This window comes from Barbus barbus (assembly GCF_936440315.1).
Source record: "Barbus barbus genome assembly, chromosome: 30".
NCBI classification, from domain to species: Eukaryota; Metazoa; Chordata; class Actinopteri; order Cypriniformes; family Cyprinidae; genus Barbus; species Barbus barbus.
The window spans coordinates 11,083,662-11,105,517 of NC_136758.1; the positions used below are offsets into that span (position 1 = coordinate 11,083,662).

Sequence of the window (21,856 nt, forward strand, 5' to 3'; positions counted from 1 at the left end):
CTAGAAAAGATGACTAGAATCTATTTTCTATTTAAGATACAACCCAGTGTATCAATTTGTAAATAAATACCTCATTGTGAGGGAGGAAACAAACCTTTGAGAAGGGTTCAAAGCATCCAACATGTTACATGTCTCATAGTTTACAATTTTTTGCAGGTAGACTTAAAAATACATTCAGTACGGATCGAAGTCTTCGTTCCTGGAGGTATTCCTTCAGTTGTCCAAGAGCTTTGCTGATCCTTGAGTATAGAGATTGTTTCATACTCTCACCAAATGTCTTAGAAACCAGCAGAGTTGAGTTGCTTGAATAACACTGAAGAGCTTTGGTGCCACGCTTAGCTTACAAAAACTGTCTGGATATCATAAAACAGTCACTTCAAAGCTGTCACTATCAGGACTCCTAAAAAAACAGCAAGAGGATCTGCTGGACCCCCGACAAGTCTGTAGAAAAACAACAACATGTCATTAAAGAAAATGAAGCATGCATGAGTAATGAAAAATTACCGTACAACACACCTTTTTTTTTTTGACAGTAGCCATCAATTTGCCTTTTCAACATGGATAGCCCAAGGGTGAGTAAATTAACAGGAATTTTTCGTTTTTGGATTAACTCTCTTCAAAGGTAATTTAAGCAACTAACCAGCATTGCTACTATGTTCATATTAGGTACAAGCTGTCAACCGATTACACTTGAGGCATCATAGAGCTGGGTAGGTTACTTACGAACTGTAATCCGTTACTGATTACAAATTACATGACAAACATTTTAGTAATGTAAAACATTACATTTCACATTTTAGGTAATCTAATCCAACTACTTTTTGATTACTTTTAACTCGTTTTTTATATTGATTTAAACAGTTAAATCTTGTACCATGTTGATATAAAAATACAAAGAGAAAGAAAATATATTTCATTAATTATTATTAACAACATGAAGTGCCTTAAACATTACATTACATCAAGGTTTCCCAAACTGGGGATTGTAAAAGAACTGCATGGAGTTTGTGAGATTAATTAAAAGCGGCGTCAAGAAGCGTCCTCTTGCCATTATTTTGTGGTACACGTTATAATTAAAAAAACTTTCGATCTAAGTTCTGCAGGAAAGCCTCAAGCGTACAGCATGTGCTCCCATAGTGCATTGCGATTTCCGCTTCAACAGAAAACAAGCGATGTGTCGATGAAAACAACGATATGTCAAATATTACAATCGATTTGCTTGGTACAGGTAAATATCAGTATGAAATGCATAATTTAAACACGTATTTGTTACTTTTATGCTGAATATACTATCGATAACAGAGCTCTTCAAACATACTAACGTCAGAATCCTCTGTGAACTTCATTATTTGACCGGAAACACATTACTCAGTGAGGCAGCCCATTGATTTTGAAACACCTTCACATTGATGCCTTCATATTTTAGTTGTCAAGCTCAAAACTTGTTTAGTATTCTATTGTTTACACATCCTTCATACTTTGCTAATTTACCAATTCCACTGGAGGACCTACATAAAAGAGGATTACTTTCAGGAATAATCAATGTGTATTAGATTAAGTCACACTTGAATGAATAAACATCTCCAGTCAACTCTCATCCTTCCAGCCTATAAACAATAGCAAATATTTAAGCCTAATAGACCAAATAATGCTGCTTCTGACTTTGCATTACATGCCAAGATATTTGTATAATTAATAACTATTTTTAAATGCATAAATGTTTATCTGCGTTTTGAGATTGTGAAAGAAAAGTGTAATTTTCTGATTTTAAGCAGTGGCGAGAAGTACGCAACATTCCCAAAACATTATTTCCTCTTATATATGATGGTTGACATTTTGATGGGAAAGATTTATCATGATAAATCAGGCTGTCGTGAATATTTACAGTCACTGTTAACATCAAATTGGTTGTTTTCACACCAGCTTACCTCGTTATGTGGTATACACTGATGGAAGTCAACCATTTCTGACATTAACTTTTCTGATCTTCTGGTGTAGAGTTGCCTGGGGATCTGGGAAAGGAATGACAGACCACCATCAATCCTGAACAGTTTAAGTGGAGACAAAGTCTTGCCAAGCAAAGAAGCAAGGTACATTTTTTGGCACTGTATGATAATCCAGACTGTCAATATTTTTAAGAGCAAAACATCTGTTGCAGGAAAAAAATGACTTATTATTATTCATAATATCATTAGATTAGACAACTACAGATGCACTAGTCTAAATGAGATGCAAAACCCATGCATGCTGTCAATCGTTTCTGGTATCTTCTTAGCAAAATCCTTTCTTAATGTTGCATCCTTGAACGTCTCAGAATAATTATTGGCATTATTGTGTTTGTTTGAATACATTGTGTCTTTAACTTGTTTATAGAAGAAAATACATTTTAGTTTGGAATCTATTTTATAGTGAATATGTTATATTGTTTTAAAAACGGCGTGATACGGATGCATGGGTTTTGCTGATGTGTTCTCTTTAGTTTCTTCTAGACAAAGAAACACTGAAGAAACAGCTGATTCACCAAAAGCAACATATTTTTGCTGAAGTTTCTGGCTATACAGTCCTGCCCTTTGCATGATTATAGTCTGTCAAAGTTGATTTGGAGTGCATCGTTTTCCTATTCCTTGAGGTAATCTAGTGCAATGTCTAAAGTATTTTGAGGTAATTTGATTTTATTTATCGATTTTTTTTATTTATTTTTAGATTGCAGATAATATATTCTACAACATATATTGCATATATTCTCATTATGTGGCTAATATGAATCCCAGAATAAATATGCTGTAAAAGATATGCATCTACAGTATATCAATCTATATCACTGTAATCTCTCCACAACCTTTTGCTGCACACTTTCAGTTAATGTCCCTTTAACTGGTTATTATTGAGATTATTACTGAGATATTCAGAACAAAATATGTTGCTTCATACATTTTTAATGAAAAGGAATAGAAATACTGTTCAAAAGTTTGGGTTCAGAAAGATTTTGAAAGAAATTGCTACTTTTTATTCAACAAAGATGTGTTAAATTGATCAAAAGTTTTTTTTAATTCAAGGAACTGCTGTTCTTTTGAACATTTATATTCATCGTAAAATCCTAAGAAGAAATTTTTCATTGTTTTCACAAAAATAATTTTTTGTTTGGACATTGCAGGAATAAATTGCAGTTTAAAATATGTGGAAAAAAGTATTAAAATATGAATATTTCACAATATTACATTTTAATTAATTTCTATGCAGCCTTGGTTAGCATGAGAAACTTCTTTCAAAAGCATTTTAAAAACCTTAACAACCCCAAACGTTTGAACGGTATTGTATTTGGGATTATGGTGATATTTCAGCTGTTCAGCATATTGTAGACTCTCAGGATACTAGACTTTGTTCACACTGCACACAAATTTGTTTTGGTTTTCAAATCCTAAAAAATTCACTGAGGGCCATTCAAAAGCAGCTGTGTATTCTGAATAAACAAAAATTCCACTGAGTGAAATAAGATTGTTAACAGGTAACTTTTTTTCTGTAGACTTTATACACAAAAAATGGTGCAAATCTTGGTTCTTCATCGGTTCTTTGGCATGACTGAGGTGCTATATAGCACCGCTACCATATACAGAACCTGTTAAGCCCCTTTAAAGGTTCTTTGCGAGCCAAAGAACCACTGTTGGTGCTGTTTAGCACCATTTTTGTTGAAGAAATATAATGTAATATGGCACCTCTTATGGTTGACTGTATAGCACCTTTAAAGATATGGTGCTATATAGCACCTAAAGTGGTTCCCCTATGGTTACGAGCCAAGAACCACTTTTAGTGCTATATAGCACCAATTATTTTTAGAGTGTAGGCATTACTGTACATTAGACCTTCTAGAACCCAGATAGGAAACCAAATGCAAAAAAAATCATTTTTGCAGTCTGAACAAATCCTACTGTAAATGTGACTGTTGTCAATACAAAGTTACTCATATTAGGAAAAGTTAGTCCATCCTCTCCACAATATCTCTAACGAAGGACATGTATATGATTTAATGAAAAACGGGTTGATTATGGATGTTAGTAGCGGTTATGACATTGATTTAAATACATCATGAAGAATACCATCTTGGCATTAGACTTTACCTCAATACTAAGCTGTAAACTTTCAAGTGATCGAAATGTGCCTTGGCCTGAGTGTTGTGAGGAGGCTGAGTCAGAGGTCATGGGACAGAGCATGCTTGACACATGTGTTAAGACCCCATCGTCATTCTCAAAAACTGGATTTACTCTCATAGTATTACCAAATGGGAATGCAGGTTGTGAACGCCTACAATACAAAGGAGATCAGGTCTTAACACCGGCATGATTAATAAGGGTCACCACTGCCAATCCAAATCTGTGAAGAAAAATCAAATGTCTAAATGAACAGAGAAGAGGAAAAAGAAAACCCTGCTTACACAAGTCTCATGGTCTTTCTGGTCCGTATACATTTCTTGTTAATGAAAATCAAGATGCCTATCACAGCACAGACCACAGAGAGGCTTCCCACCAGGCAGGCTACGAAAAGGAGAGGGTCGACTGGCACAGACACCAATTCGTTGCAGCGTTCTCCGTGGTAGTGCCAGAAATTACCTACAGGACATCTAAAAGTGTTTGAGAAAAAAACATGTTAGAAAAAAATGTGGAACGGATAGAAATGTGTAAGATCCTATCCGTATGATACTCCTCTCTAGAATTTTCAGTGGTCACTTTTTGTTCATTTTCTCAGTCACATAACAAGGGGTCAAGGTTTGGCTGCTTATGTGGTTTACCCCTCAGGTCAAAGCTATAACAACACAATTTTCAATCAATAGTAGCCACGCGTCTGATTAAAACACACATATTTGGGTGATTTAAAAAAAATACAAATTTTCTGACTTAAAATACATTTTTTAGAATTCAGTTAAGTTTGGTTACTGGTCAGACTAAAATCAGTCAATTGTAAAATCAAGTTATTTAGATTTTTTTCATTGAAACGCTGTCTCTCAAACATTAAACAATGCAACACAAATTACACATTTAATTTCCAATGTGAAATAAATAAATAATTAAATGGAATGTATTAACTTTTTCAACATGGTGGGAAAATCACTGATACAATTAATAATCTACAATTAGATAAAATTTTACACACTTGTTGTTAGACCTTGCACTTATTATTATATATAAATAAATATGAATGTCATAAAAAGTGAAGGGGACAAGGTATTCCTGGAGCTTGATGAATATAAACAATAAACCAAACCATATCAAAATTGAATAAACTAATCAAACTGAGTTTCTTGACTATTTTAAAACTTTTTAACGACTGAAACATCAAGCCCCATGTTTATTATCATATTTTGAGAGTGACCCATTTGCAGGCAACATATACAGTATGTTTGCAAATATTTCATTATATTATAAGAAAAAGCATGAAATTTTGTTTTTGTTTTTTTACATAACCGCTCGGTAAAATCACCAAATATGGTACCTGTGCCACTGTGAAGTACCCTTTGTAGTGCACCTCATTTTACCTTATATAACTACCTTAAGGCTACATATGCATTTTAGGGGTTATCAAGGTATAAAATTGTACCTTTTATGGGTACTTCCCCAGTAACAAGCTGTTGTACCCCTAAAGGTACAATTTTTACACACTTTTTTTCTGAGAGTGCAGATGAAGGACTTGTGGCTGTATGCTCAGGTGATTTAGAGTTTTCCTTACATCCTTGTAATCTCTATTGAAATGGATGGATTTGCAGCGTAAACTAATATTGCAGTTTTTTGTCCATGTTAACATACCTGCAGGCCGCTCCATGTCCCGGTATGATTTCACACTGTCCTCCGTTCAGGCAGTATTCAGGCTGTAGGTCACAGATGCTGGTGCAGGGATTGCCGTCCACCGTGCTGTAGCCAGGGTCACACAGACACTCGGGCTCTGAGGTTAACGTGTTCACCACGCAGCGGGAGAACTCGTTACACGCCGTAAACTTACATGGATCGGCGTGATCTGCTGGATTGGACAATGAGAACTAATTGGCTTTGAATGCTTGTGGCCAGACACACATAGATGCTTAAAGACTTAATACAGGTGTGGTTATCCCTTTAGGTTAATGTGGATGCTTTTGTTTACTGTTCTGCCCCTTTCACATTGACAACATTTATAATGCTGCTAGGGCTTTCTACTTCTGAATGTTATTGGTGGACTTCAATAACATTTGAAAATCTCATTACAAATGAGTGAGAGTTTAGTTTGACAAGGAGTCAGTCTTGTTGCTAATAATATGTGGGCTGATGAAATTGCCAAGTCGCATTGAAATTGAATGGCTCCTCATCGCTTTTCCACTGTAAATCACAGTCAGCGTGAACTGAGCTTTCTTAACCCTCATAACGCATTCAGGTCTGTTTTGGCCTAGAAGAGAGAGACAACATTTTCTAATAACTGCATAGTTTTAGTAAGGGAGTAAAACTTTAAGGGTGATTTAAGACCATCAAAATGCACATCATTCATTCATTCTTTCTCAGTTTTTTTTTTTAATTTTTAAGAGATATAACCAGTAATAAAATAAAATAAATAAATGTTACATGTGTGTTTGGGTCATTTTGGGCCCAGGTATGTATGTAGTACCATTTGGTTTCAAAAATGCTTTTTGTTAAATTTCCTATAAAATTATATTAGTGTCAAAAAAAATACTTTTGTAGAATATATTTCTCTCACAAGTTCTGGGACAGTATTTTGATGATAATATGTACACCTATTTAGAATCATTGCAGCATGAATAATTGATGATTCTTTCATCTGAAAGTTAAAGTTTTTGCAATATATTTTATTATTTAGTTTCTTTAATATTTATGTTGTTTTGTTAGAAATATGTAGGTTTCATAAATTTGGACTCTTTTTTTGAGCAGTCATGAGTAATAAAGTCGAAGGAATGTAATTAATTCTCAGATGCATTTTATAAAATTCATACAATGATATATTCAAATAAGAATAATTTGAAAAAAAAAAATATATATATAATATTGCATCAGCTTTTTGGGGTGGTTTATGTGCAATTTTAAATATTAAAGAGAGGTTGCTGATCATATACAATATGGTTTAGTTGAAAAATATGAGGTGGTGACTGTTATATCAAACACATATAGAGATTTTGAATGCATTATGAAGGTTAAAGGGATACTTCACTCGAATATGAAATTTCTGTTATCATTTACTCACCCTCATGTCCTTCTAAACCTGTTTGAGTTTTTTCAGCAGCACACACAAACAATCATTTGGACCCCATTGACTTCCACAGAAGAAAGAGTCATGCAGGTTTGGAACGACATGATGGTGAGTAAATAATGACAGAAGTTTCATTTTTGGGCAAACATTTCTTTAATAAGGAACTGATTTCTCCTTTTGACACGTGCTTGCCTGCTTCCACGTCCACTGATTGGGAGTCGATTTCCAAGTCTAATCTCTTAGACGCCGCATTGCAGAAGTCCTCAAGCACACACTGCACCTTCTCCGTAACATTGTATGGAACCGGTTTGTCTAATTTCATCTTGCTGTTTACCACCACACTGCCGTTCTTGAAGTTCAGAATCTCCAGCTCCTTAAATCCAGTCAGGTTTGACTGTAGATACGGCAGGAGCTGTGGGAAAGCAGAGATAAAAGTGAAATGAGAGAGTTGCGACTGCTCTTTCATCATTGCTGACTAGTGCAGACTGGTTAATTGTGCATGAATGTAACACAGCTCAGATGCAAAACTTTTGGGATTGTCAATTCTGAAGCAATTCCCCTCAATTGCTAGAAACTGAACGATTTTGGCCAGTGTCTGTCTCTCATCCTATTACAATATGCAAAACCTTCTCAGTGCTCATTTCATTCTGCATGAGGAGGGCCAGTTAGAGATAAAGACGGTTGTTCAGGAGAAATAGGGCGTAGCAGCTCAGTCATTCATCTCGGCTCAAGATTTCAAGAGCTTGATTGCACCAGTCACACAAAAGATGGAAGACTTGAGGATATGATTTATTCGCATAAGAGTCACAGAGATTATTAGTGTCTCCAAAATCTCTCAAATTAGATTTGCATGTTATTTATTCATTCACCATTTGAATCTTACATTTTTTGTTTAATGTAATGAATTTAAATGAAAATATCTGTAATAATTTAATAATAAATAGATAATCAGGAATTAACATTTGAGATCTGAAAGTCAATCTTTTTAATTTTCTTTATTAAAATGAAGATGCACTCAAAATACATGTAATGTTTATTTCTTAAATAATTAAATTATTTTAATTAATATTTTAAATTAATAATAAATCAGTTAATAATATGAATAATTTAATAGTGAATGGAGAGTAAACAAAACGAGTGAAGGCCATGTCTGTATAACAGGAGGTAACTAACAATTTCAATATATAATATTCAAAATATAATTCATATTTTAATGAATATTTTAAATATAATTGATGAAAATAATAAATACATTTAATATTTGAGATATTTTAAATCTATTTGGACCATTTCTGTTTGATTTAAAATGAAGGCTTTCATTTAAAATATTAAATATTATTAATAATTTAATAGTGAACATGGAGAGTGAAAAGGAGTGAACTTAACAATTTTAAATATTTAAAAAAAAAATTATTATTCAAAATATAATATTTTAAATATAATGGATGAATATATTAAATACAATTAACGTTTTAGATATTTAAAATCTAATTGTTTGACCATTTTTGTTTAATTTAATTAAAATGAAATGTTTATTTTAAAATATGAATTATTATCAGTCATTTAATAGTGCATGGAGAGTGAGAAAGAGCACAAAAGGAGTGAAGGCCATGTCTGTATAACAGGAGGTAACTCAAATTTTTACATATTTATATAAAAACTGTATTATTCAAAATATAATTAATATTGTAAATTATTTTAATGATTTTTTTATATGATGAATGGATATATTAAAATGTTATCATTAAAATTGTCAATTTGTTTAATTAAAATGAAATGTTTATTTTAAAATATTAAATATTACTAATTGTTAAATAGTGAATGTAGAGAGAACATGGAGAGTGAGAAGGAGCACAAAGGCCTGGCCTGGGATGATGTTGTATTAACCAAGCAAGCACATGTCTGTATAACAGGAGGTAATCGGTATTTAGAGGTAGGCCTAATCTGCCAGTCATGATCAAACTCTCACCTCTCGGCTAAGTGCCAGGGCAGAGCAGGTGTTATTCTTTCCCACAGGGCACGCTGTGACTCAGAGCTCAGCCTCAATCAATGTTACTGTCTAGCTCATGCCAATGTCGTGACCTTTGATTGCCGTCACAGGACAGAAGGAATCATCTAATATATACAGTAGCACTCATTTCCAAATAGCTTAATGAATGAATTATCACAGACAGCAGCATTGTAGCATATCGCTATTCTTGAATACCGATTTCCACACTCTTTCTCACAAGTTGCTTACACTTGTATCTACTGGTTCATAGGGATCTCTTTGAGTGCTGTTCTGTTCCATAACTGATAATATTTAATACTTACATTTTTTTTTTTTAAATGTTATCGTATTTTAAAGAAAAAATGTAATACTTTTTGTTCTCCATGTCCAATCGAGATGGTTGCTACACAAACCAGTAGAGACAGGAGTAAAGCAGCATCCTACAAGGTTGAAGGGCAGAAATCAATGCAAACCTAGTAAAGCACTAAAATATTACAGCCGTCTCTACACAAGCTTGCATGAATTATAAATGGGCAAAATTGATGTGTATGGTGGAAAATCAATGTTCTTTTTGCAGAATTCACAAGAACATAAATATCTAGAGGTTATCAGATTATCCTTTAAAAGCCCATTTATGAATCAATGAACTAATTTTATGGCCATTTTACCTAGATACTTACCAGAGTAGCTTCTGAGCAGATTTTTAGTAGTTCATGTCATAATCCAAAAGTTCTCATAGCACTGGTGTTAGTCTGGTGACTTGGAGCTACAATACAATACTAGTTTGGGCAACCACTTTATTGGAAATTGAGTTTTTGTGTCTTGGGATTTATACAAATGAAAAAAAATATCTTAAAGAATTGCACAAGAGCCTCCTATAAGAGCAGTTTGAGTAAATTATGAAGAAAAAGAAAACTGTGTGCAAGAACAGTTAGGAATGAGCATTATTGTAGTCCTTAACACACGAAAACCAGTCTAGACCAGTCTTAAAAGAGATTGCATTCACCCTGAATCATTCACTATAAGCCACAAAATCAGCTACAATATCTCATTGAATAGCTTTTATTACAAAGAATTAATTGAGCTGTTAATTTGAAAATCAACAAAAGTGCTTTGTCATGGTTGTAACACACTAATAAACAACATTTGGAGACTGATTACATTCAAGGACACGTGTCTCACCGAAGAACAATTCAAAATCATTAGGCTGCCTAACCAACTAAGCAGATTTACAGAAACAAAACTAGACAGCAAGTCCCTGAGGTATTGTTTTTGGCATGCTCTGTGTTTTAGGTCGTTTAATTCAACAAGATTATGAAATTGGTTCCTCTGTGTTTTACACAAATAATAAAAACAAGATTATTTACAGAAAATACAGTTTCAGCATTTGATACGAGCACGTTATTGTTAGTGAGCACTGAGATCCTGAGAAACCAAAATTTGCTCAGAGCAATAAGGCAACATTCACACTATCAAGAATAAAAGAACTAACGAAAAAAATGGTGCAGATTGTAAGCCTTCAACTTTGGTTAATGCTGGTTAGAGAGCTCGTTGATCAGCAGATATTAAAGATCAGTAAAATCAGAAGTGGGAAGTTGTTAGACAAAAGTGCTTGATATAGATGTACCGGTATTGAGGCTAATGTCTTCTGTTCTCTCTCAGTCACTTGACTAGAAGCCTCGGGGTTTGGCGAGTCACTTGGTTCAGAGAATTGCCTCTAGTTGAAAAAACATGATATTACAAAATATAATCTGAATAAAAACAACAACACTTAGTTGTGAAACTGTAAAATGATTGGCCAAGAGGCGGTCTGAAAGTTTCATGTTTGTAGCACTCTTGTACATGTTGTATATGAGTGGTGCAGAGTGTTTTTTCTTGGATGAGTACTGGGTGTTTTGAAAGTTGAAGCATATGTGTTTTCTCTTGTGTTAGGATGGTTCGGGGCAGGTTTTCTCTCCAGTGAGCGTGGAGTGACCGGAGAGCAGAAAATGAAAAGAAGGGAGTCGAGCTGGAATGGAGTGATTATGCATACCTTTGAACAGGGAGGAAAAATTGCTCCACTTATATGCATTTCAAGTTTTTGTTGCATGGGGACATGCAAAGCTTGATGGTTTGGTTTATTCTGGAGCATTTTTTGTTGGCAGAGAAAAAAATATTACAAACTGGTGAAATTTCGTCTAAAAAATGAGGGTACTCAATTCTTACTACTTGTATATTGAACTGTTTTGATCATGGTTGTGATTACATGTGGCCTTACATCTACGGTTGAACTATAACCGAGCTGATATTCAGTACTACACCGCTCTTGCTCGTTTGAGATTGCTTAATTGTTTTGAAATGGCCATACAGGGATTCATTCAGTTTTTCTGTCTAAATTGAAATGTAAGGTAAACAAAGTTCAGAGGAAAACATTTGAAGTGACAAAATAAGTATCCTTGTGCAAAATGTACAGAAATGTAATTCAGTTTTCTGTCAGTCACCCAAACCCTTTATACAAAGGCTTTATAGAAAAATGTATATTATATTTCGAACAACACTGTTCTCAGATGCCATCTGTCAAATCCCTGCAGACAAATGATACACTTTATCTATTAAGTTTTCCCAGCATGCACTGCGGCACAAATGAAAAAAGCTAGCAACAAATGGAGGATAGAAAGGCATGCAGCAAGATAAAGTCAAAGACAAAAGTGTGTTTACCTACCAGTTCAAGAAACGTGTTCTCCAATGATTTGTACTCTGGGGAACTCTTGTTGAAAAGATCCTCCGAAAACATCATATTAGTCACACGTAAACTAAAAAACACCACTAACTCTTTGGCCTGGTTAGAAGCCATCATTGAAGGAGTGGTAACGTAACCTAGAGGACGAGCCGAGGATTGTGGATTCTCATCGACTTCTGAAGGGATTCCACTCCCAGAATCCAGAGTATCGTCCTCCTTATCAGCCTGTTCAACATCTCTGTCAATATCTGTACTACCTTCATGTGGGGGAGGTGAAACTGTCCAGAGAGTCTGTCCCACTTCATCCAGGAAATTGTCCGGGGTCAGGTGTGAAATGAGGTCTTCTGTGGGCGTTGGCTCAGAGGAAATTGCCGCAGGGAGAATTGGTTTTGGAGTTGTAAGTCCAAGTGGGGGCACCTTTTGATGGAGTGTGTCTACAGTGGCACCGACAGATGGAGACTCTACATGGTCACTAAGGTCAACTGAAGTGGGCGACTCAACTGGACCTTTAGGGTATGAAGGAAGACCTTCGGTAGAGGTCTCTAAAGGTTCAGATGGGCCAATTGTGTCATCTTCATGAAATATAGCATCTTGAGCTCGTTCTGTAGGGGTTTGGGTTGCCAAGATTGATGATGTTGCCTCTGCAGAAGTGGCCTCTGGTGTTATATCAAAATCCATTTCAGGTTGAGTTGAAGAAGATGCTTTTGCTACTTCAAAAGACTCCAAGTCCAGTGGTGCAGCTGTGGCAACAATCTCATTTCCCACATCCTCTATGACTTCCGACCACTTTGATAGGTAATCCACTGTAGTGGTTCTCGGCAAACCTTGAAAACAAAGAACCAGTTTCAGAGAGTCTTTGAAAATACCTCCAATGCGAAATTACAATTAATTATTTCATTTTTTAGGCTGCCTTTAAGGGTCTTAGTTCGGAAGCAAGTGCTCTTATATACTCACTACAAATATGAAAGATTTACCTTCGGTCGCTGAAGTGCCTTCAGTGGTTAGACTTTCTGTCTTTGAACCCTCAATGTGGGAGATGTTAATTAGCTCTGTGGCTACTGGTTGCGTGGGAACGTGGAACGATATATTGGGTAATTTCTGTGTATCTCTCCTTTCTGTCCCCTCATGCAAATCTGTTTGAGTCCTATCAGTGCTCAGATCTCCAAAAGAGATGCTCATACTTCCAGAAGGTGCTATAGTGTCCTCCGAGTTGGCTTTTGTGGACTGTGTACTCATTTCTCCAGGTAAAAATCTTGATTCTTTGCTGATTTCAGTACTGGATCTCATGTCCTCCTGCTTGCCTGCTGTTAAAGAGGGCGAATCAGGTAAGGTTAAATATTTGCAGTCTGTCTAGAGCTCTTATATTGATTGTATTGATTTTGTGTACCTGGTTCAAAAGTAAGGGAAAGCACGTCCACAGGAAATGATGTGTCCTCACTTAGCGCTTTCACCACCATGCCCTTTAGGACTCCCTCTATGCCATATTCATCAGTGGAGTCTGTGTCACCTATGGCCCGTGTCCCATCAGTCTCAAACACTACAGCATAGCTTGCTGCAGCACCTTCAGGGCTGACCGATGTTATGAAGAGAATTGGTTTGCATGGACTTATATTAACCTGATTGTCTGTCTTAGCCCTCATGTTCTCCTTGGGGCTGAAGGACCCCAAGGCTGTTTTAACAGCTCAAAAATCATACTCATTATTGGCCTGTCAGGTTAATACTTAATTGCTTTTTCATATCTTATTAGAATTGATTGGTGTACATATTGTAGAGATTCACATTTGGCAGCGGTCTAATTGGAATTATTTTATATATAAAGTAAATAAATAATAAAAAATAAAAAAAAAAGTTGGGAAAATGTGTTTTCACATGCACAGGATTTGGGAATATTTCTGATCAGTGCATTCTTAACAGTGCATGAGGGTTAATTATCACAATTTTTTCCAAAAGCTACTGTCATAAGCAAGCATGTTGTGTTACACGGTCTACAGTACAACAAAGCGTAATGGTACAGTAATTGAAACACAGTTGTTCTGAATGCAATTTGCTAAGTATTTCTTCAAATACTTACCCCAAGTTGCCCCTGTGAGAGAATTACCCATCCAAAATACAAAAATACAATTTTCAAGTTCAATGGACTGTAATATCTTGGTGAATCCCACAGTTCCAGCATCAACTTACCGAAATCCCAGCACCCGAATCTCTTTAAACCCTGGAAGCTTGTTGAACACTTGCAGCATCTGCAAAAGTGTAAATGAAAATATTTTGTGATACCTTTATTTCAATAACTATATAATTAAATCAATTATGCACAGTTGGTTACATAACCTCACATTTTGGATTGTTCATCATGCTGCCACGCTGTAAAATCATGTGCCATAGCTCTGGTCTTATTTTAACTAATCTTATGCCGGCTTTTGTAGTTACCCAATTCTTGTTTGGCTTTCCTGTTTTTGATCTTTTACTGTAAGCTACTTTCAAACCTACTGTAGTAATTTGTGTTATTTGTTCCAATTTGAGATGTTCTCTAGAATATTCTTAACACAAATGCATTTCATTTATTTTATTACAGTTAGGTTTATCACTTAAAAATGTATTTATTTTATCAGGTTTTAACCACATTCCTGCTTATATTGTAAATGTTCCTGCTTCAATATTGCACCTTCTGTGAGCTCAACATCTTCACACAGGTTCGGGTGAAATAGTAGCTTGAATCAGCTTGATCTGTGTAAAATGGCATATGTTTAATAGTTGATTTCACCTAACCTTCTCATGAAGATTGCGAGTGAAGTCTTCATATTGCGGGCTGCCTGGATCCCTCAGTAGTGCGGGGTCTACTATAGTCACACTGAACTCCACAATGTGCTCTACCAGCCTCTGAGGGACAACATCTGGTGCCCCAGTTTCCTATCAGATCAGAGAATAGTCAATTTGTTTGTTTTTAACTTCCATCAGTATGTTAAGTGCATATTCTAAAAAGCACGAGTTAGTGGCCATACGCTCTCAGATTCCATGATGAAAAGCTCTGCAGGGCTCTTTGAACCTGAAGCATAAAAAGCATCAATCAGTCACATTTTTATAAGATCAACCAGTATTTCTTTCTCATTCGGATGGTAAGGACTTACATTTCTCGTCTGGTGCAGGTGTGAGAGCCCTAAAAATAATTGAAAACATGTCAAGAAGGGAAGAATCAATCCGAGAATGATAAATGCAATAAAATTCATTGTCCCCGATAAAGGGGTTGACTGTATATAAGCCCGGGTATGTTTGTGTGGCTCTAACACCCAAGCGTAATATGTCTGGGCACAGATCCCTCTTATTAAAGTGGATCAGGTCAGAGAGCAGTGTTTAGCTAGGCCACCAAATATGAACAAACTTTGTTTTTTAAAGGACAGGCTGAGATTTTATCATCTCCCACTAGTCAGGTGACCTCATTCTAGATATTCTGAAGGGTTCGAGCACAAAATGAAGACAAGTAACTTGCCATACCATGAATACTGAAACCATGAAGCCCTTGAATTCAAGATTATCTTCGGGATTCTTACCTCTTCTGATCATCTTGAGCATTCACTCTCTGTAAATGATATAAACCTCTTTGAGAATTTATGAAAAACCCTTTTTCAATTGAATTATATTGGCACATTTAGACTGTATTGGCAAGAGGAATGGACTGAATTGGCAACGGACATGAGCAGCTACTCACACTGGCTACCATGTCAAGATGCTCCTGTGTGCTGCTAAAATTTCGGGCCAGATCCTCCATGCAAAGCGAGTCTCTCTGACAGGCGTACACCCACTGCTGGTACTCCATGGTGTCAGGAACTCTGTCAAGAAAGATCCTGAAGGCCTCCCACACAGCTTCTTGACAAACTGTTAAATATCAAGGGAATTATTTAGAGAAGGCCGTAAGAGAATTGAGAGAGGACTAACAGCAAAGACCTGATAAAACATGACGGGACACTTAAAATTAATTATCTGCACCACTGACAAGGTGTAACATACTTAATAGTGTTTAGCATGCAGTCATTTGCTGCCATTATCTCATTTTGCCAACACGGTTATTATGGACATTTAATTAAGAGTATCTCTTAACTGCATCTGACAGCTAAATGTGCTTCACCTTTAGCTTGTTTGTACCAGTCATTTAATATCATGCTATCTGCTTCAGTGTAGGTGACCCTAAAAAGTGCCTCATGTGGTATTATCTAAATTAATTGGTTTTATTCAAGCTAAAAATATGATTTAATATGATAGAATCAACCTGACTGCATTAGCATACACCAGTGAAGGCCATTTTTAAGGGTCAGATCAGATAGAAATAGATCTTTAAAGAGATGCTTCATCCCAAAATAAAGTTAGTAAATGATGTCTGGATTTTTAAGGGTTAGCTGTTGTTTTACACTACCATTCAAAAGTTTGGGGTCAATAATACTCATTTGCTATTATTTATTTATTTAATGTTGTTGAACATTAGTCTCTTATGCTCATATTTAATGCTTACAATTATTGCATAAGTCTCTTATACTCACCTGGAATGCATTTATTTGGTAGAAAATGCAGTAAAAACAGTAATACCGTGACATTTTTATTATTTAAAATAAATGTTTAGATTTTAAAGTAGATGTAGCAATTACTTCAGTCTTAAGTGTCACATGATCCGTCAGAAATCATTCTGATTTGGTGCTCAAGAAACATGTCTTATTATGGTCAATGTTGAGGAAAATGTTTAAAAGAATTGAAATAGAAATGTTTTGCAACATGTCTTTATTGTGACTTTTGATCAATTTAAAGCCTCCTTGCTGAATAAAGTATTTAATAAAAAGACCTTTGAAAATATATTCATGAAGTTAAGAATTAGATTAGATATTGAAAACAAAAGTTTTAATTTGTATTTTTTAACCTTTTTTTTTTTTGCCTTACCACATGTAGAAACATAGAAAAAAAATCCATACTATAAGACTCAAAGAAGGTAAGTCTAATAAAAGGACACTGCTTTTATCTATACTTGGCTCAGAGCCACTTCTTTTTTTGGCTTGGCATGATCCTTCATCTCTCAGAGGGCTTCGAATGATTGGGAAGTTAATTATGATTTATGAGGATCTGAGGTGTTGTTGCCAAATTTGGCACTGATGCTCAAGGCACCGTCCCTTGTGGTGTTTAGGGTAGATGTTGTCCTACCTCTTAGTTTGTAGTAGGCTTTATGGCTGGTGATGACCTCCGCAATGCTCTCCTGAGGACAGACTTTCACCCCCGTATTAAACAGCGCTGATCTCTTTGCTCGATGTGCATCTAGAGAAAATGAATCTCTGCCATCTGTCAACTGTTTCATTGGCTGTGGAGTCTCCAGGAAGCGCCTGTACTTCACATTTCGGATCCTGAGAATCAAGTCGTCAGCAGTGAGTTCTGCAAATGTCACAACAACAGCATGTGTTCATTGTTTCAGAAGAGCAGGATCGACTTTACCTGAGAAGAGTAAGCCGATGGATCATATAATTACACTTCATGTAATTACTCTCGCTCAGAGACCATTTGAAACCCTTTAAGTCTATGATTAGTATGCTGAATGAACATTTAATTGGATTAGGCCTAAGTCAAGCAGTCGGTTATAACACCATCCCAGCAGATGTTAAGTGTATTCACTAGATAACAGTTAAAAAGGCATCCGCTCTCCAGTTGTAGTAATCTTAATTGTGTTTGATTGAAATCAGAGAATTTTTACATAAAGACCAAGCTGAAAGAAAGTTTTCAAGATTATAAAAATGAAAAAGTCATGCTTATCAGTGTAATCATTATATCATTGTTTTCCATTTATTCGATGTGTCATTCAATATTTTCAGAGTTTAACTCAATTTTATGTCAACAATTTGGATAATTCAGCTATTTTGTTCATGTAATAACAATGGGGTCTAAAAAAACATTTTTCAAAACATCTAATTTTGTTATCCACAGAAGAAAGAAATTCATACATTTTTGGAACGACATGAAGGTCAGTAAATGATCATAAAATGTTTGTTTTTGCATGAACTAGCCATTTAAATAAATTTTAGAGCTTATTTTTTACAGTGACATGTCAATAAAAGTTCTTTCTTGCCAGAGACCCTAAAACTAACCCATTCTGACATCTAAGAGTATTTATACTCAAGGTGACCCACCTTCTGACCTGTTACCTAATCGGTTGTGACCAGAGATAGCTGTTAGAGTAAACTAGCACCTGCTGTCATTGGCGTAATAGACTTACACCTGTTCTTTTACTGGCATTTACAGACTAGTGAAGCTTAGGATGAATTGTCCAGCTATTAGAATGACAGGTAATCTCACTTCAGTTCATGTCATTGTCATAGTGAACATATGTACTGCAAAATGACAGTGATGCATAATTACCTACTTCAGTAATGAAGCATCAAACAATTATACAGTTAATAGCTCATATCAAAGTACATCTAGATGTTTTTATGTCAAATGACAGCAGTTCTGACTAGTTTAATAGCTTGGCTCTTCAGCGGTTATGGTGTAGTCTTTATAATTTCCTCTTAGTTGCAACACTCACAGATCCATTAAAAACAGACAAATTGTGTGTGTCCTCCATGTAAGATCTGAGCCACTTCAAGACCTCTTGAGAAATTGAAAGATCATATGAGGTCTCTTTCAAATCAACCATCAGGTTATTCAAAAAGTTGGCTACACGACCTCCATTAAAATGGGCTAAATGTTTTCAAAATGGAGTATTGTGTGACCAGCTGGTAAACTTCAGAGAGCTTCTTAAAACATTAAGCCTGGCTCAGCAAGGGGGTCCCTCAGACTTCACCGGACCTCTGTTCAACACTCGCAGATTAGCTTAAGCTTAGTTAGTAGACAAGTAGTAGTGTTAGCGATATAAGTGCAGCTACAGTGGAGGCTAAACTCATACATTTGTTTTTAATGTTCTACTGGTATCTCTTAAAGCCAAATGAGTAATCCTGCTTAAAAGAATCTCATAAAACCTGCGATCAGACCACATCAAGACAGGATTTCCTAGTACATGATTGTGTACATGCAGATTTCTCTGGATAGCATAGCTAGTCATGTGTTATATTACGTTTTGGATGCTGATGTCCTTTGCTGACCAGGCTTATCCTCTGGTTAATTGCATAACCAGTAGCTACACCAGCACTTAAATGGCATAAAATAACCTGAGCTAAACAAGTTTAGATACCAACAAAACAACTGCATTCAGTAGCTAACAATCTCAACTCAGACTCAGTGGAAAAAAACATGCCTGTGGCGGCATTTCTTCAAAAAGATATTTTGTGACACCTTCACAACACTTTGAAAAGTCAAATGTCTGGTGATTGCCTGTAAATGTGCATTCAGTTTTATCCAAAAAAGATGAACATGAATCTGTTAACATTTTATTACGTTGGTTGTTATATGTATTGCTGCAGTTCAGAAATGAAACGACACTAAACGGTTACTGCTTTATCAAATTTGAAAATAACGTACTGCATACACTAAACTGTAATCTAAATCTATCCAATAGTGTTAAAAGAAAGCAGATGCGATATAAAAACACATTTGCTGATGCAACCTTATGCAATTTTAGTTTTTTTTTCTACAAGACTTCTATCATGACTCATGTTTTATACAACCTAGTCTCATGGCATTTACGTACCTGGGTGCACTTTTTAGCGAGACACGAAATACGTACCAATAACTACATATTACTGCAGTTTCAGTTTCCAAAAGATACACTAGAGGCAGTAAAACTCCGACACCTTTTACTCCTTTTCACAGTTTTCATTAATAAAGCGTATTTTTCGCACAGTTACTTTAAGAATATCATGTTACGACTTCAGAACAATATTAATATGCTGGGAGATTTGAAAACTGATGCTTTTGAATGTTAGCATTGCACATATCCAGCCTCGTATCTATGGGTTTTCATAAACGGTAAGTTTGTTCGGCAGCTCACGGAGTACGGAGTTCGAATCCCGTGTAACTACGATTCAGCAAAACGGCTCAAATCTGCATAAAAGGAAGTTGAAATGGCACGGTTGCTTCAACAAATACATTTTTATACCAGTTTTGCATTTGTTAACACTATCGGGTAGGTTTAGGGTTGGGTTTGGTGTAGGGCATATTTCCAACACGATAGAGAATTAACTTTTTGGACAGACCCCTGATATTTGAATTCTGAACTGCCGCAATACGTACCTGTAGCAACATAATAAAAACGTGCCAGGGTTCATGTATTTAACCTATGTTTTAGCGCCAGTCGGTGGACATTTCTCTTTGAAGCTGCGGGGAAACGTGCAGTAAGGTACGTAAAATGGTGTCGCACAGAAAGTGCACAGAGGTACGTATTTTTATGAGACCAGGTTGGTTTTATGTGAGTCATTGTGCTCCAAATCACAAGTGCAGTGCTGTACCAGGTGCACTACCAAGCAAGTTTACTACAGCAGAAAAGTCATTCATATGGAGTTGGTTATGTGGTGCAGCCATGAAAATGTAGTAGTTTGCAAATCAAGAACTATGGTAAAAAAGTGTTTTGGTATCAAAGCCTAGTATCTTGCAAGGAACTGCACAAAAATAAATCTTGTAATCATAATTTGTGTGAAAAAGGTATAAAAGTGTGAGTTTTACTGTTCATTTCAATTGCAAGCTGCATTTATACAGTATGTACTTTTTTAGAGTTAAAAAAAAGAGAAGTTTTTCTAATGAATCTCTTTAGCAAATTCTACCAGTACCTGCATTATAATTGTAATGGACTCTGTTTTAATAGAGCGTGATCAGTCATTTACTATAGATTCATGCAGACTTATATGGCTATCACTGATGAATCTGAATCTCCCAACAATGTGTTTCTAGGTCACAAAACATCTGACCACATCTGTTAATTAGCAAATGAGCAGATGTAGGGCCAGTGGTGTAATTTCTCACAGATAAACCAGGGTGATTGATTTGATCATGTGTCCCACTGCCGTCTATGAGCCCGCCGAGCACATGTGCAGACATGAGGGGGGGCGATGCTAATTGAGCTGTACTTCTGAAGCGATGAACGAGGACCCACAGCAAGGCTACAAGCCAGAAAAGATTAGCGTTCCACACAGCCACAAACAGAATGCCTTTGTTTCTCTCTGCTAATGAATGGAGCTTCTGAATGCTGTAGCCAGACTAGAGGCATTCAAAACTTGCATGAAATGTTAGCAAAACATGCTTTTCCAGCATATTGTACAAAAAAGGAAGCGCTAATGGCGTGCTTGCCACAAAAATGGTATTAAATGATTTGTCATCAGGCTTTGTTTTGCATAAGAAACATCTTTGCGTTTCTTTTATGTCCTTGCAAATTGGCTCCTAAAATATTTAAAAGCTCATTCGATCACCGAGAGCGGAAAGATGCTATTGTGTGAGGAATCACACAGGCTGTAGTCGCTCTGAGGCGTTGTACGTTACCAGAAGTCCTGTTTTTGCTGAATTATAAGACTTTGTTTAAATAAAACAGTATTAGAATGGTGTTCAAACACCGGCTTACCTTTGATTCTAGTGGCTTGGAGGGTAAACAAGAACAGAATGAGGAATAATCCTGTTTTCAATGGCATGTTGCAGTAGATTATGTCCTTTTGGATGTAAAGTCGCTCATTTGGAAAGAAAAGACAGTCCGTATTGACTTAACTCATATCTGAGTGTAAAAGAGTTCATTTCCATCGACTATTTGTCCAGGCATTCATGGACGGGGCTGTTTGTGGGCACTACTGTAGGTTGGGTGGTATTCCTGAGAGATGGTGCAGATTCTTGGGCACACACTTGGTCTGAAGTGTGCGAGTTGGTGGAAGATGCTCTGCAGGGTGTAAGGGGAGTGATGAGGTTAAAAATGGTGCCTCTTTTTCTAGATTAATCTGTTTACCTCTCTCTGACTCCTAATCCCCGTGGGCCCACGTGGTGGACTATCCTCA

At 36.0% G+C, this 21,856-nt stretch overlaps 1 protein-coding gene across 1 annotated transcript; it reads right to left on the reverse strand.

The window, feature by feature from the left end:
* Nucleotides 1-360: 360 nt before the first annotated feature.
* LOC306850046 (interphotoreceptor matrix proteoglycan 1-like) lies at nucleotides 361-21,502 on the reverse strand (the record flags this gene model as incomplete). The annotated part of the gene is made up of 18 exons (XM_079385453.1): nucleotides 361-441; nucleotides 1,929-2,012; nucleotides 4,116-4,299; nucleotides 4,430-4,615; nucleotides 5,796-6,006; nucleotides 7,411-7,630; nucleotides 10,836-10,925; nucleotides 11,910-12,751; nucleotides 12,902-13,231; nucleotides 13,315-13,496; nucleotides 14,109-14,167; nucleotides 14,694-14,834; nucleotides 14,927-14,970; nucleotides 15,053-15,081; nucleotides 15,473-15,501; nucleotides 15,631-15,797; nucleotides 17,106-17,330; nucleotides 21,436-21,502. 18 exons carry the CDS (start codon nucleotides 21,500-21,502, stop codon nucleotides 361-363), a joined length of 3,171 nt encoding a protein of 1,056 aa, XP_079241579.1.
* Between the last annotated feature and the right edge of the window lie 354 nt (nucleotides 21,503-21,856).